The sequence below is a fragment of the Anabas testudineus genome, chromosome 15 (genome assembly GCF_900324465.2).
Source record: "Anabas testudineus chromosome 15, fAnaTes1.2, whole genome shotgun sequence".
Taxonomy (NCBI): domain Eukaryota; kingdom Metazoa; phylum Chordata; class Actinopteri; order Anabantiformes; family Anabantidae; genus Anabas; species Anabas testudineus.
The window spans coordinates 6635916-6648909 of record NC_046624.1 but is presented as its reverse complement, the minus strand read 5'-3'; the positions used below and the strand labels follow the sequence as shown (position 1 = coordinate 6648909).

Sequence of the window (12994 nt, the reverse complement as noted above, 5' to 3'; positions counted from 1 at the left end):
CAAATACTTCGGAACCTCAGACTTGCCTTGAACGTTGTTGCTACCCGGAGTGTATATGTGAACGAACCACATATCTGAAGTAAACACTAATGGTCAACTGGAATTAGGCGGTGTACTTTGCTTTAATTGCATTTCCATTTGTTTTTTGCGCTGTCATTATGTCTGATGAAGAGGAGGACTACATGTCTGATGCATTTCTCAGTAAAATGTGAATATTTCGTGTGTCTGTTGTTTGTATTAAAACCCGGATGTGTAAGAATTGTTAGATTGTTAGATGTCGCCTAATCCGCCGTGGTGTCCCCTTACAAAAGTAAAGTTAATCCAGGGATATTCAGAGGTTAAAAATAGAAGCTTTTGTTGGCAGTTACTTGCAAAATAATTATCACTGTATTGACTGGGTTTCTGTCTGTCAGGCAAGATGTGAAACCCGGTGTCAGCATGGTGAGGCGAGTAAAAGAAGCAATCAAGAAGGAGACACGGCAAAAGGAGCAGAACATCAAGAACCGTCAGAAGACCTACAAGGAGCAGGAAAAGGAAAGTCGAGAAGCAGCTCTACAGAGCTCCATTAGCAATGAGAACAAGGGATTTGCACTTCTACAGAAAATGGGTTATAAAGCTGGTCAAGGCCTGGGGAAGGAGGGCAAGTTTCTCCTATACTGTCTAATACTCACTCATTTTTTTAATCTGCTTTGCAGCTGTCTGGTAATGTCTGCATGTTGTAATGTAAATGTGTGTGACCTTTTCAGGAGCAGGGAGGGTTGATCCAATTCCGCTAAATATAAAAACTGGTAAGCAACACATTTTTTAAAATGAAAAACATTTGGTAACAGCAGCAAAACCTAAATGATAGCTGTGGCTTTCCATCGACTTTTTCTGAATCAGACAGAGGTGGCATTGGAATGGAAGAAGTGAAGAAAAGAAAAGCTGAGGAGGAACTTGAACACTATCGACAGAAAACCCGAGCTAAACAACAGAATGAGACCAAATCTTTGGAAGATTTCAGGTGATGTTTGCATCTGTATATGAAATTTCAGCCCCGCTTATTATTCATATATTTCATAATCCTGTGCTTTTTCATTACAGGTCAAGAGTAAGGACTGAGAGGGAGGAGCGAAAGATTGAAGGCGATTTCAGGAGGAGTCAGCGAGCCTGTGAGCAGCTTGACAATCAGAAGGTTGGAGGAAATATGACTGTGGCACAGTGCTAATACTATGCAATTTCTTTGTAGTGAGAATTCAGTGCACAAGTACAGAAAAATATTTTCATATTCTGTATTTTGAAATCAGTTGGGATTTTGTTTGAGGTGTATTTTCCTTTCCAGGGCATCACTGTCCCAAGAGAAGACTGGTACTGGCCTAAAGCAGATGCTGATGATGAAGAAGATAGTCCGGAGGAGGAGGAAGAGGAAGAGGAGATTGTAGAACTAACTGTTAGTACTAATTTTGCTTGTTTATTCAGTAAAACAATGTTCAGTCCTGTTATATGAGCTAAAAGTAAATTGTTTACTTTTGGCTCATATAGTTTAGTTTAGTGTCTAATAAACATGTGGTGATATAGCACTATTTTGGTGTTTGTTGCTAACATGACAATACAGGATATAGTACATTGTTGATGTACTGGCATACCATGTAATACAAACATGTATACACCTCTCTGTTACAGTCCTTTGATAAGCTGCAAATTTTAACATCCTATTTGAGAGGAATCCATTTTTACTGCATATGGTGTGGGACCACCTATAATGGTAAGAGTGATGACAACATTGCTGTTTAGAGTTTAGTGCTGTTTGATTACCTTTACTGATATATATCCCTTTCTTTGTCACAGATGAGGAAGACTTATGCTCTAACTGTCCTGGAGATACAGCAGCAGACCACGAATGAACCTGATAACGAAATACGTGCAGGGGTTCCTTGGGGAAAAACAGAAAAATCCTATGTGTAAATGAGTGTAGACAGAAGGCTTCTTATAACACATAAGTAGTTGTAGATAAAAATGTAAATGGATCAGAAATGAAGGAAGGTTTGTTTATCATCCTATTTCACTCTCCTGTCAAAGTCTACTGGAGGTATATGACCATCAATTTTAATAGCTGACAGTCATGGATTTTTTTTTTTTTTTTTTTAGAAATTGTGTTTTATACAATACTTATATTTTGAAAAGTTATACCATGTCATCATTAAATATTGTATGTTTGACGTTGTTGCCTAATCAATTGGTAAATTGATCTTATTTCCGTTTTATTTTATGTTACTATTCAACAATACTACACTATTTCTGCCCTCACCAGAATATTACATGCTCTGAACCCATCTGATTTGTACTGTACCATCAAATGCACTATATGTGTCATTTTGCTGGTGCAAAAAATCATATATATTTGATATAACACTCTAAAATGAGGAACTTCCTCGTGTTTGAAATGATGAAGCCCGATACCAGGCTTCTGTAAATGAACGTCTACTATTTGATGAATCTAAGGTGGATTTAATCCAAGTGTTTGAGTATCTGGCATTAACAACTACAGCCCCCATGAGTCTTACTTAGAGTCAGGGTAATAATGCTTCTTGGGAAATGTAGTTCTATCGTGTTGAACGCTGCAAATGAATGAAGCGTTTATCAAGGTGAAGAACAGGTTGTCGCGCATTTTGCACAATATATAGTTTAAACAAGACGTTAAGTAGACATCGTTTAAAATGCCGTCTTTCTATTACAAATAGCATTTAGAAAAATCGGTAGTTATTTTCCAGACGCCATTTGAAGGCACCATGTCATGTGACGTTTACCGAGAAAACGAAACTTAAAGTCTGAGTGAGGCCAGTTTCAGAAACATGGACGCGGAAAACATGAACTGCTGCGAGATTTTCACTTAAGTTCGTTATTTTTATGTAATTTAAGTAGACTTTCCAACTGTTAGTGTATAATGGAAACACAAAATTACATCGCAAAATTAAATGAATACACACAGAAAACGCGGTCGGAGGTGAAATATGAAGACGTTGGATGTGTTGGACCTGACCACATTAAAACGTGAGTTGAATTCATAGCCAGCTAACATTTACCACATGTCATGCACAAAAGTGCAAGAAGCATGGGATTTTCTAGGGCAGGCCTCTGTTCAATAGGAGAATAATACACTTCCATTCAGGTGCACGATCTCATTATTGTATGTGTATGAATAATTATCTGCCAACCTGCATATGTCTTGCAGAATATATAGAGGTAGGTAAAGGTAGAGTAGGTCTGTTCTGTCAGGTGCATTAACTGATCCCAGATCTTTGTCACACTTCTCCCTGTGTTGTTTCAATCAGATTATTATGACTCATACACATACACTGTTCATGTACTGCTCTTTGGTTGTGTAAAGCTGCTTTGTGACAATGTCAATTGTAAAAAGCGCTCTACAAATAAAATTGAATTGAATTGAATTGAATTGTTTCCACCAATGCACATTTAAGTACTGTCAGGTAAAATGTATTTTGAAATTAATACCAGTACTACAGTGTTGTTTACATAGTCCCTATTAAAATGGGTGACTTCCAGGCACTCTTCTGATCCGATACTAAGGCCGTCCATCCTTCACATGCAGGGATCATTGTAGATTCACATCTTTGTAGTAAAACCTCCATCACACAGTTATGTCGCCTTTTTAACAAAGGGTTTACCATTTCTCCTCAGATTTACCGTAAGAGCTGTTGTGAATGGCAAGGCGTATCCTGACGGTGTGGGGAAGAACAAGAAGGAAGCCAAACATATTGCTGCCAAAAATGCCCTGAGAGGCTTATTGGAGGAACCAGCTGATACTGTAAGATCATCACATCTCTTTATTTAATTTCTGCACGTCAGTTTTTGTCCTTCAAAGCATAGACGACCAATTTATGGCATGTCTTCACATAGGGTTTTGTTACAGCAGAAGCTTCTACTGCACCAGCTCACCAGACAGGTATCAGTAACACCAACTATATATGTTGGTTGAATGAGCATGGTCAGAAGAACAGGGTGACTGTAAAATCTGTGGAGTCAACTAGACTGGGACCAGATAATAATACTCAGTAAGACTCCACCATATGTCTTTACATATTTATAGTTGTGTAGTCACTATAACAAAATGCGTTAAATGAAATAATCATTGTGTAATTGTTAGATGCTGTAGTTTCGTGGTTGGTGATAAGGAGTACCCAGCTGCTTATGGAAAAACAAAGAGGGAAGCTAAGGAAGAAGCAGCAAAGCTGGTGTATCAAGAAATGCACGGCAGTAGAACTATAGAGGTAAGTAGTAATACATGCTAATGTTCTTGGACCTAGAAACATTCAGAGGGAAGGAAGGAATTAAAATCTATTTTTCTACATGTAACACAGGTCAGACTCCAATTCGTAGATCATAATAAAATCATGATGTTTTCCCTTTTAGACTGGAGATGAGAAATACAGTGGAGTGTTAAGTCCACAGAAGGAGGAACTGAAGCAAAACGTGACAGACATTTGGTGAGCATGAACTGTGGCAACATATCGTTTCATTCAATACAGTTTGTTTCTTAAATGTTTGTAATCGAGGTCTGATCTGTCCTGATATTGCAGTGATAAGACCAAGAACTTGAATGTTAAGACAGCAGGCAAAAGCTTTACTGAGACAAACTTTATAGAAATCATCAACCACTACTGCCAGAAAAAAAAACACTCCCATGATTACATTTTAGAGAGAAAATGTGGTCCACCTCATAGCCCTCAGTGAGTATTACTGAATTTCTGTAAGGCTACACAGATTCACTCTGACACTACAACACTCTATATCTACTAAAAGTAGATATAGAAAACACTTCTTAACACAGTCATCTAACTATTTACTCCCTGCCTATGTAGATTTTTCTATAAATTAGTCATCAACACCAAGGAATACCCTGTAGGTGAGGGTAAGACTAAACAGGAAGCCAAACAAAATGCAGCTCAGCTGGCCTGGTGTGAGCTTCAGAAACAGCCAGACTGGGACAGTAAGGTAAGTAAGGTACAATGCAGCTTGTCTGCTTTAAATAATCACTTTAAACAATAATTAAAATTAGTCCTCACTCACTATGACAATGAGATTTAAAAAATGTAAATTTGATCTTGCTTGTATAAGTGACATTTGTTTAAACGTCATGCCAGAGAGAATCATTACAGTACAGTACAAAATACACATGCTACAGTGCAACAGCAGGAAACGTCATTTGTGATTTCAGGCAACTTCCTGGTCAGTGGTGTCTGATGATGGTACGCCAGCCAAGCTGTGCAAATCACCAAGCACTCCGTAAGGCACAGACTGAGGAGTACAACACATGGTAAAGATTAATAATGAGAATATTCCACCAATGTGTCTGATTGTTTTCTCCAAGGGTGCCTCGTGATGCACAGTCAAAAAGCATATTGTCAACTCCAAGTGGCTCAAACTCGCCAAAGGACCAGGTTTGATTTTTCCTACTAATACTATAATATTCTCACAGCTCATTAATTAGATCTTTAGATTATTAAGCAATAAAGGAGGACTTTGTGCCCCCATACATATGCCTGCAATGTAAATAGAATTGACTTTATTTTCCTCCTTTCCATTATAAAGTATCAAAGTCCCGATGTGAAGCCCAGAATAAAGTAAGTATGCTTTTTGTGTATAGCCTAGACTGTACTTGGGCAAGTACTATTTTGTTCTTTGGTTTCTGTTCTTAAGCAAGTTCTATCTGAAATAAAATAATTGATGCTACATCATAGCTACGAGTCTCAGCTTTTATTTGAGTAGCGCTGCATCAGTGTTTACAGAGCAGTGTGTGAGGTGTAGCCCTTTTCACACATAATGCTCTAAGTGGAAGGGTTAAAAAATAAATCGACTAGGAAATAACAATGTGGTAAACTTTGTGTTTGCTGGAAAATCATTGAAATTACCTGATGTTGTTGCCTGTGATGTTTTTTTCTTGTCTTGTTAGACTTGCAGCAAATTTCTCAAATGCCCGCAAGAACAGCATGGTAACTTAACAGGATATTAATCATGTTTTTTATGTTGGTATTTATATTGTAATATTTCTGTCAAAACTTTTAAAACTAAAAAAAAATATTTTCTTTAAGGATATAATGGGCAACTTCAATGGCAAGACTGCAGTTAATAGTCCGAGTGAGAAAAAGTCAACCCAGTCAGTAGACACAAGGTATGGACAATTAAATTAATGATTACAGTGTCAGGATTCAGGCCTCATACCTGCCTGTTTAGACGTTTTTGTCTCCCCCTTCTGTTTGTTTTCTCCCTTCCTGCACCTCCACCTCCACTCAACCCATGGACTCTTAATTGACTGATTCATTTCACCTGTGTTCCCCTTTTTGTTTTATAAGCTTCCCTCAGTCCTTTGTTCTCTGCTGGTTCGTCACGTTGTGTTGTGTCATGTTGCATAGTGTCCTCAGCAACTCTGGTTCGTCCGTCATCTTCCTCGTTTGTTTGTTGGACTGTTTCCCCACATGTGAGTTTTGTTTGCCTGCGACTACAGTGATTTTCTGTTGTCACTTTGTATTTTTGGTTTTGGCGTTTGCTCCTGTGTTGCCTTGCCCTCGACAGTAGTTTTCTTTTGTTACTTTTGTATTTTTTTGTCTGTCGGTTTTGTGCTGTGCAGTCCTGTGTTAAGTTAGTCAGTTATTTGTGTGTTTAGTTGTTTTATATTTCTTTACCTGCATTCCTGCGTTGTTTTAGGTTGCTACTTGGTCTGTCGGTTCCTGGTTTTTGTTAGTTCTAATCCACCGTGGTTTTGGGTCTTTTTGTGTTGATACTTTGTTAGTGTTTGTTTGGTTTCCCTGTGTCCCTGCCTTTTGTTGTTAATAATAATAATAATAATAATAATAATAATAATAATAATAATAATAATAATAATAATAATAATAATAATAATAATAATAATAATAATAATAATAATAATAATAAATGTATTTATAGAGCACTTTTCTAAACATATGTTACAAAGTGCTTCACAAGACAGACAAGAAACACATGTAGCCCAACAAGATCAACTTGAGCAAGCACTAGGCAAACAGTGGAGAGGAAAAACTCCCCCTGGGGGAAGAAACCTCCAGCAGAACCAGGCTCAAGTTAAACGGCCATCTGCCTCGACCGGTTGGGGAGCAGGAAACAGCTATACAAACAAAACAATAATACAAACAACTACCACATCGGTCCTTGGGGAGACCAGTTCCAACGTAAAGACATTGTAATCTAATGGAGAGTCTTCCCAAGGACAGATTTGTTTTAGCTTACAGAAGATCGCAAAAGGCTCGCGGGTAGAGGTATGTTTTAAGGAGAGTTTTAAAAGATGTTACTGAGTCAGCTGATCTTATATCCTCGGGTAAGCTGTTCCAGAGTTTAGGGGCTCTAACTGAAAAGGCTCTGTCACCTCTAGTAGTCATTCTGACATTGGGGACATACAGAAGATTTCTACCAGAGGATCTCAGGCTACGTGCAGGCTCATAAGGCTTTAAAAGCTGGGATAAATAGCTGGGGGAAAGGCCATGCAGAGCTTTAAAAGTTATTAATAAAATCTTAAAATCAATCCTAAAAAATACTGGCAGCCAGTGTAAGGAAGCTAATACAGGAGTGATGTGATCATATTTTCTTTTTCTAGTTAAGAGTCTTGCAGCTGAATTCTGAACAATCTGGAGCCGATTAATAGATTTCTGGCTGAGACAGGTGAACAGACTGTTGCAATAGTCAAGGCGTGAGGAAATAAATGCGTGTAAGATTACTTCAGTGTCATGAAAAGAAAGAATTGAACGTATTTTGGAGATATTTCTAAGATGATAAAAACATGCCTGGACAAGCTTTTTGACATGATGCTCGAAGTTAAGTTTACTATCAAACCAAACACCAAGACTTTTTGCAGTGGGCTTAGAATTAGCTAAGAGAGAATCTGTGCAGGGCAGAATGTGTCTGGCTACACGCTGTGGACTGATAACAACTATTTCTGTTTTGTCAGAATTCAGCTGCAGGAAATTTTGAGCCATCCAGTTTTTTATCTCATTTATACACTCATGTAAGGAACTCAGTCCCCCGTGGTCTGATATCTTAAAGGGACAGTACAGCTGAGTGTCATCAGCATAGCAATGAAAAGAAACACCATGTTTGCGAATAATATGTCCCAAAGGGAGCATATACAAAGAGAACAAGATTGGCCCCAGCACTGAACCTTGTGGGACTCCGTACTTTACAGGAGAAAAAGATGACTTGTAGTTATTAACTGTAACACAAAACGATCTGTTGGACAGGTATGAGGAGAACCAGTCCAGTGCAGTGCCTTCTATTCCAGCCCAGTGCTTTAGCCGGTCTAACAAAATTTGGTGGTCTACTGTATCAAAAGCAGCACTAAGATCGAGGAGGACAAGAATAGAGCACAAACCAGCATCAGAAGCCAACAGAATGTCATTGGTTACCTTCAGTAGGGCGGTCTCTGTGCTGTGGTGTTTGCGAAAACCAGATTGCAATTCGTCAAAGATGTTATAGTTTTCTGCGGCTAGAAATAAGTGTTTAGACACGTACTTTTCTAAAATCTTTGATATGAAGGGTAGTTTGGAGATAAATAGTTCCTTTTGTACGTACCTGTTTACTCCGTGTCAGTCCGTTCCCTCACATACAGTATTTTTTAGAACCTCTGTAGCCTTTCATTTGTGTAGTGTCTACTCAAATACAATATTTATTATATGTTCAACTTTTCTTGTGTTAACGTAAACAGGTTCACATCAGAATTTGACAACATAAAATGCCTCGGTAAAGGAGCCTTCGGTCATGTTTTCAAGGCAAGACAAAAGCTGCTAGATAAGCATTATGCTGTAAAGATTGTCCGTTGCAAAGAGTAAGTAAAGTAATGAAGTATGTTGCTTTTTCTACGAGTGCTGCATGGTGTTTTTAATATAACAAATGTTGCATCCCAAAATAGTTTTCTTACTTGAGTCATATGTTTGTCCTTCTTTGGATCAGAAAAGCCTTACGGGAGGTGGGGGCATTATCAGACCTCCAGCACAGCAATATTATTCGATACTACACATGTTGGATGGAGGATACAGGATACCAGTGGGACAGTAGAGTTGATAGTTCCACTGCTTCCCAGTAAGTATCATCGACTTACTAAAATCACTGCTGTACAGTTCCTGTGCCCAAAACAGAAAGAGATGTCACTTCACCATTATTCTCTTCATACTGTTCTAGGTCAACCAGTAGTTCAACAGCAAAGTACCTCTACATTCAGATGGAGCTGTGTGACACACGAACACTTAGGGTGTGGATAGATGAGAAAAATGCTCAGAATGCGAAGAAATCTCTGCGAAACTCCAAGAGAAGAGAAGAAAGTCTGCAAATTGCTCTGCAACTGGGTAGTGGAGTCGAGTACATTCACTCCCACTCACTCATCCACAGAGACCTGAAGGTGAGCTGCGGAGGATAAAATCACCATTTATTACATCACAACAGTTATGAAGCGACATGTCTGTTTATTTTTCCCTCTGGTTAGCCGGCCAACATCTTGTTTGGACAGGATGGAGTCGTGAAGATAGGAGACTTTGGTCTGGTCACTGCTGAGAAAGATGACGATGCTGAGAACCTGTTGGAGAGAACGGTGTACAAAGGAACCCCGTCTTACATGGCTCCTGAGCAGGTTAGATGGTCTAGACATTAACTTTTATTTAAATTCTGGTAATTTAGGTAGAGATTCTATCTGGTGGTGCTTGTAAAAGAACCTTTGTGAATTTTGTGTTCTCTATTGCAGAAAAGCAAGAGCACCTATGATCGAAAAGTGGACATATTTGCTTTGGGGTTGATATACTTTGAGCTCCTTTGGAACCTCCCTGCTGGCTCTGAAAGGAAAGAGGTGAGTGGTTTAGACAACATGGTGAGTCCCCTCTACAGCAAAGCTCAGTTTAGGACCGCAGGTTTAACCACAACATGTAAAACTGTACTTCATGAGAATCCTAATAGACATTAGACCAGCATGCACAACAACTAATGAAATTCAGCCATTATTAATGTTATTATTGTCACTTGTGCTTTTCCTACATGTGTCTTGTGTGAAAAAGGCCCATTGGGCATTTAACTGAGAAGTATTATGCCAGTTACATGTTCTTCTCTTGTCACTGCACAAATTCCAGATTTGGGAAAATGCCAGAAACCAGCAGTTTCCTAAGGGATTTTCTAACAACTTTACACAAGAGGTACATGATTTTCTTTCAGTTTGCATGATGTATGAAACAGTATTTGGCAGGTAAAGGGGTGACTTTAGTGTATTTATGTTTTCAAAGAATAAAGCAAGTCAAGGCACTGTTTGGAAAAATATATTTATTTTGTTAGTTTGCCGGAGAATTTTGATTGTTGTTTGAAACATATAAGCTCATTGTATTTGATACCAGCAACATATATCAAATAAGTTGGGACAGTGGAATGTTATCATTGTATTCAAGATTCAAGGTTCAAAACACTTTATTAATCCCAGAGGGAAACTGCCTTGTTACAGTTGCTCTCAATTTAGATGGAAGGAAAGAACCCCAACCAGAAAAAGATCTACACCAACAAAAAATCAAAAGATGGATGAAATGGGTCAATAATAATAGACATGAGTGGAATGATAACATAAATAATGATACTGATGATAGTCAGTTCAGTTCCCCACCACCTTACAGAGAGGGGAGGAGTTGTACAGTTTGATGGCCACATGAAGAAAGGATCTCCTGTTGCGCTCTGTAGCACTTGATGTTGATCAGTCTCTGGCTGAACAGGTTCCTCTGTCCAGCTAGCACACTGTGTAGTGGGTGGGAGTGATTGTCCAGGATCGAGAGGAGTTTGGACAGCATCCTCCTCTCAGATACAACATGTAGAGCGTCCCCCAGAACAGAGCCAGCCCTCCTGATTAGTTTGTTCAGCATTGTTACCATGTTACTTATCTACATGAAGAAATGAGAGAGAGCAGCTGCAACAGGCTTCTGCACGGCTCGCGCCTGCTGCATGTTCTTTATTCTTCAATGCTGTTTGGTGGCTATAGTTTTTAAATCACTTTTTCCCCATTCTCATGTAATACAGGATTTCAGGAGCTCAAAGAATTAGAGCCTTTTTTAAAATATTCTCTAAATTTATGTTGCACCAAATGTTTGGATGAGTGACAGTTACACTTTTTTGGGTAACAAGGTTGTAGAGAGCGAAGTGGATCCAAACTGGCAGCTTTTATTCATGTTCTGAAGATCACAATAGATGTTTTGTTTTGTTGCAGAACCAAATTATAAAGTCAATGCTCCGTGTGAAGCCAGAGGAACGACCTGAGGCAAGTAATGTAAAGACGGACCTGGAGAAGTACGCATGTAGACTTACAGCTCTTAAAGATACATCTTTATGCAGTAAGAGCGTGTGAATATTACGTGTAAATAATCAAATAATGGACAAGCCATCACAAGCAAGATTATTAATTTAGAATTAAATGTGTTTCAAAGCTAAGGGGAGTATTCTTTTTCTTTTACAGTTTTTTATAAAGTCACAAGACACAAGTTAACATTGTTTTAATGTAGTACCATACTTGAAACTCATTTTAGAATCAGTTTATTTTAAGAAATAATCATGTCCTGGTTGTTAAATGTCAACTCTTATTGAAATAATTTATTGATGAAAAAGTAATTGATGAAAATGTAATGAAGTATTCAAGTATTGAAAAGGCAGACTTGTAGATGGATCAAATGATAACAATACAAGTAGCTGCGTTTGTATGCAAGTGTTGTATCAACAATAAATGTGTCAGACCGTCTGAGTGTGTGGGAAAGGACAATAAACCAGAAAATTCCTTCAGCATGGTCTAACTCTGAATCTGTTCTCATGAGCAATTACTTTATAGATTAAAGTTGTTAAGATATTCTGTAAGGTGTCATTCAAGAATAATTCAGTAAGAGACACAGTAGTACATCTCAGTTTATGGTGACTCACATCAGTGTAAATAGAAATGTAAAAAAATGTTCTGTTCAAGGCTCCACAATGACACGGTACTTGAGCTCATGCTGACCAAACAATAATCAGAGTGGCAGTCAATCAATGCCAACAGATTGATCCTTTTATTGTTCACTTATATGCAGAAACTGGAATCCAGATCTTAGCGGCAAATTTAAAAAGATCATCACCCCTCACCTTGCATCTGGATGCAGGCTGATACAGCTGATCTCTGATCAACAGTGTACTCTTATTTAACAAGTAAAAAAATGTTACGGTGTACCTTGACTTAGCTTTTAAAACAGTGTTTTCAACAAAACTCACAAGGCACAGGAACACCATAAGCAGTAAAACAAGAGTCAGAGGAAAGACAAGGGAGACCCATTGCAATATTGAACACTGGTTTGATTTAGTAATTCTATTTAATAAAAAAAACCTAACCTAAAAGTACAGTATTACTTGAGGCCAATACTCATACCATAATGTAACTCAAAAGACAAAGAGAAATAGACCAATATACAAAATAAGCAAAAAAGAATTAAACCATGTTAACTAAATTTGGAAACTTCATTTAAAGAACAGTGCTGTATCCAAAATAATAATAAACATAGTTCTAAATCAAACAAATTGACTGATTCATTAAACTACAACTGTGCCAGTGCTGTGGGAGAGTAGGTGAAACTTTAACTTTCATTGTGTGGCTGTAGGTAAAGCCATCACATTTAGCAACATGTAAATATTTAAATTAGAGTGCTATTATAATTACATTATTATGATGGCTCGTAAGTGAGGTGGTCAGTAACTCTAAATAAAATTAATAAGGCTTATTTAGGCCATAAAGAAAATCATTACTTCTTTTGGGAAATTAATATGAATATATAACTTTGGGGGGTTATGAGTTTATTTATGAGGTGATTCTGATTTTAAGATCACATTCTGTATTTTAACTTAACCAATGAATTTATGCATTCATTTTACTTAGGAAGCACAGCATGGTAAAACTAATTAGGTTGTTGTGAAGCGGAAAAGCATTCAGGCATCCAGT

At 37.9% G+C, this 12994-nt stretch overlaps 2 protein-coding genes across 3 annotated transcripts; both read left to right on the top strand.

Moving 5' to 3' along the window:
• The first annotated feature begins 48 nt into the window (after positions 1 to 48).
• gpatch11 (G patch domain containing 11) lies at positions 49 to 2475 on the top strand. Its single transcript, XM_026354309.1, has 8 exons — positions 49 to 208; positions 414 to 640; positions 747 to 788; positions 883 to 1003; positions 1084 to 1174; positions 1322 to 1429; positions 1663 to 1744; positions 1828 to 2475. The coding sequence occupies exons 1-8, from the start codon at positions 159 to 161 to the stop codon at positions 1881 to 1883; spliced, it is 777 nt and encodes a 258-aa protein (XP_026210094.1). The 5' UTR covers positions 49 to 158; the 3' UTR covers positions 1884 to 2475.
• A 318-nt stretch (positions 2476 to 2793) lies between these two features.
• On the top strand, positions 2794 to 11814 carry LOC113159757 (interferon-induced, double-stranded RNA-activated protein kinase-like). Of its 2 annotated transcripts, none has more exons than XM_026356643.1 (19): positions 2794 to 3030; positions 3679 to 3805; positions 3898 to 4052; positions 4145 to 4268; positions 4411 to 4484; positions 4578 to 4727; positions 4860 to 4992; positions 5216 to 5283; positions 5369 to 5438; positions 5590 to 5621; positions 5951 to 5990; positions 6090 to 6169; positions 8729 to 8848; positions 8974 to 9102; positions 9211 to 9418; positions 9503 to 9646; positions 9758 to 9859; positions 10137 to 10199; positions 11249 to 11814. In XM_026356643.1, exons 1-19 carry the CDS (start codon positions 2924 to 2926, stop codon positions 11384 to 11386), a joined length of 2064 nt encoding a protein of 687 aa, XP_026212428.1. In that variant the 5' UTR covers positions 2794 to 2923; the 3' UTR covers positions 11387 to 11814. The 2 variants fall into 2 exon arrangements, with proteins under 2 accessions (XP_026212428.1, XP_026212427.1); XM_026356642.1 differs by having other exon boundaries at positions 2795 to 3030; positions 9202 to 9418.
• Positions 11815 to 12994: the final 1180 nt, after the last annotated feature.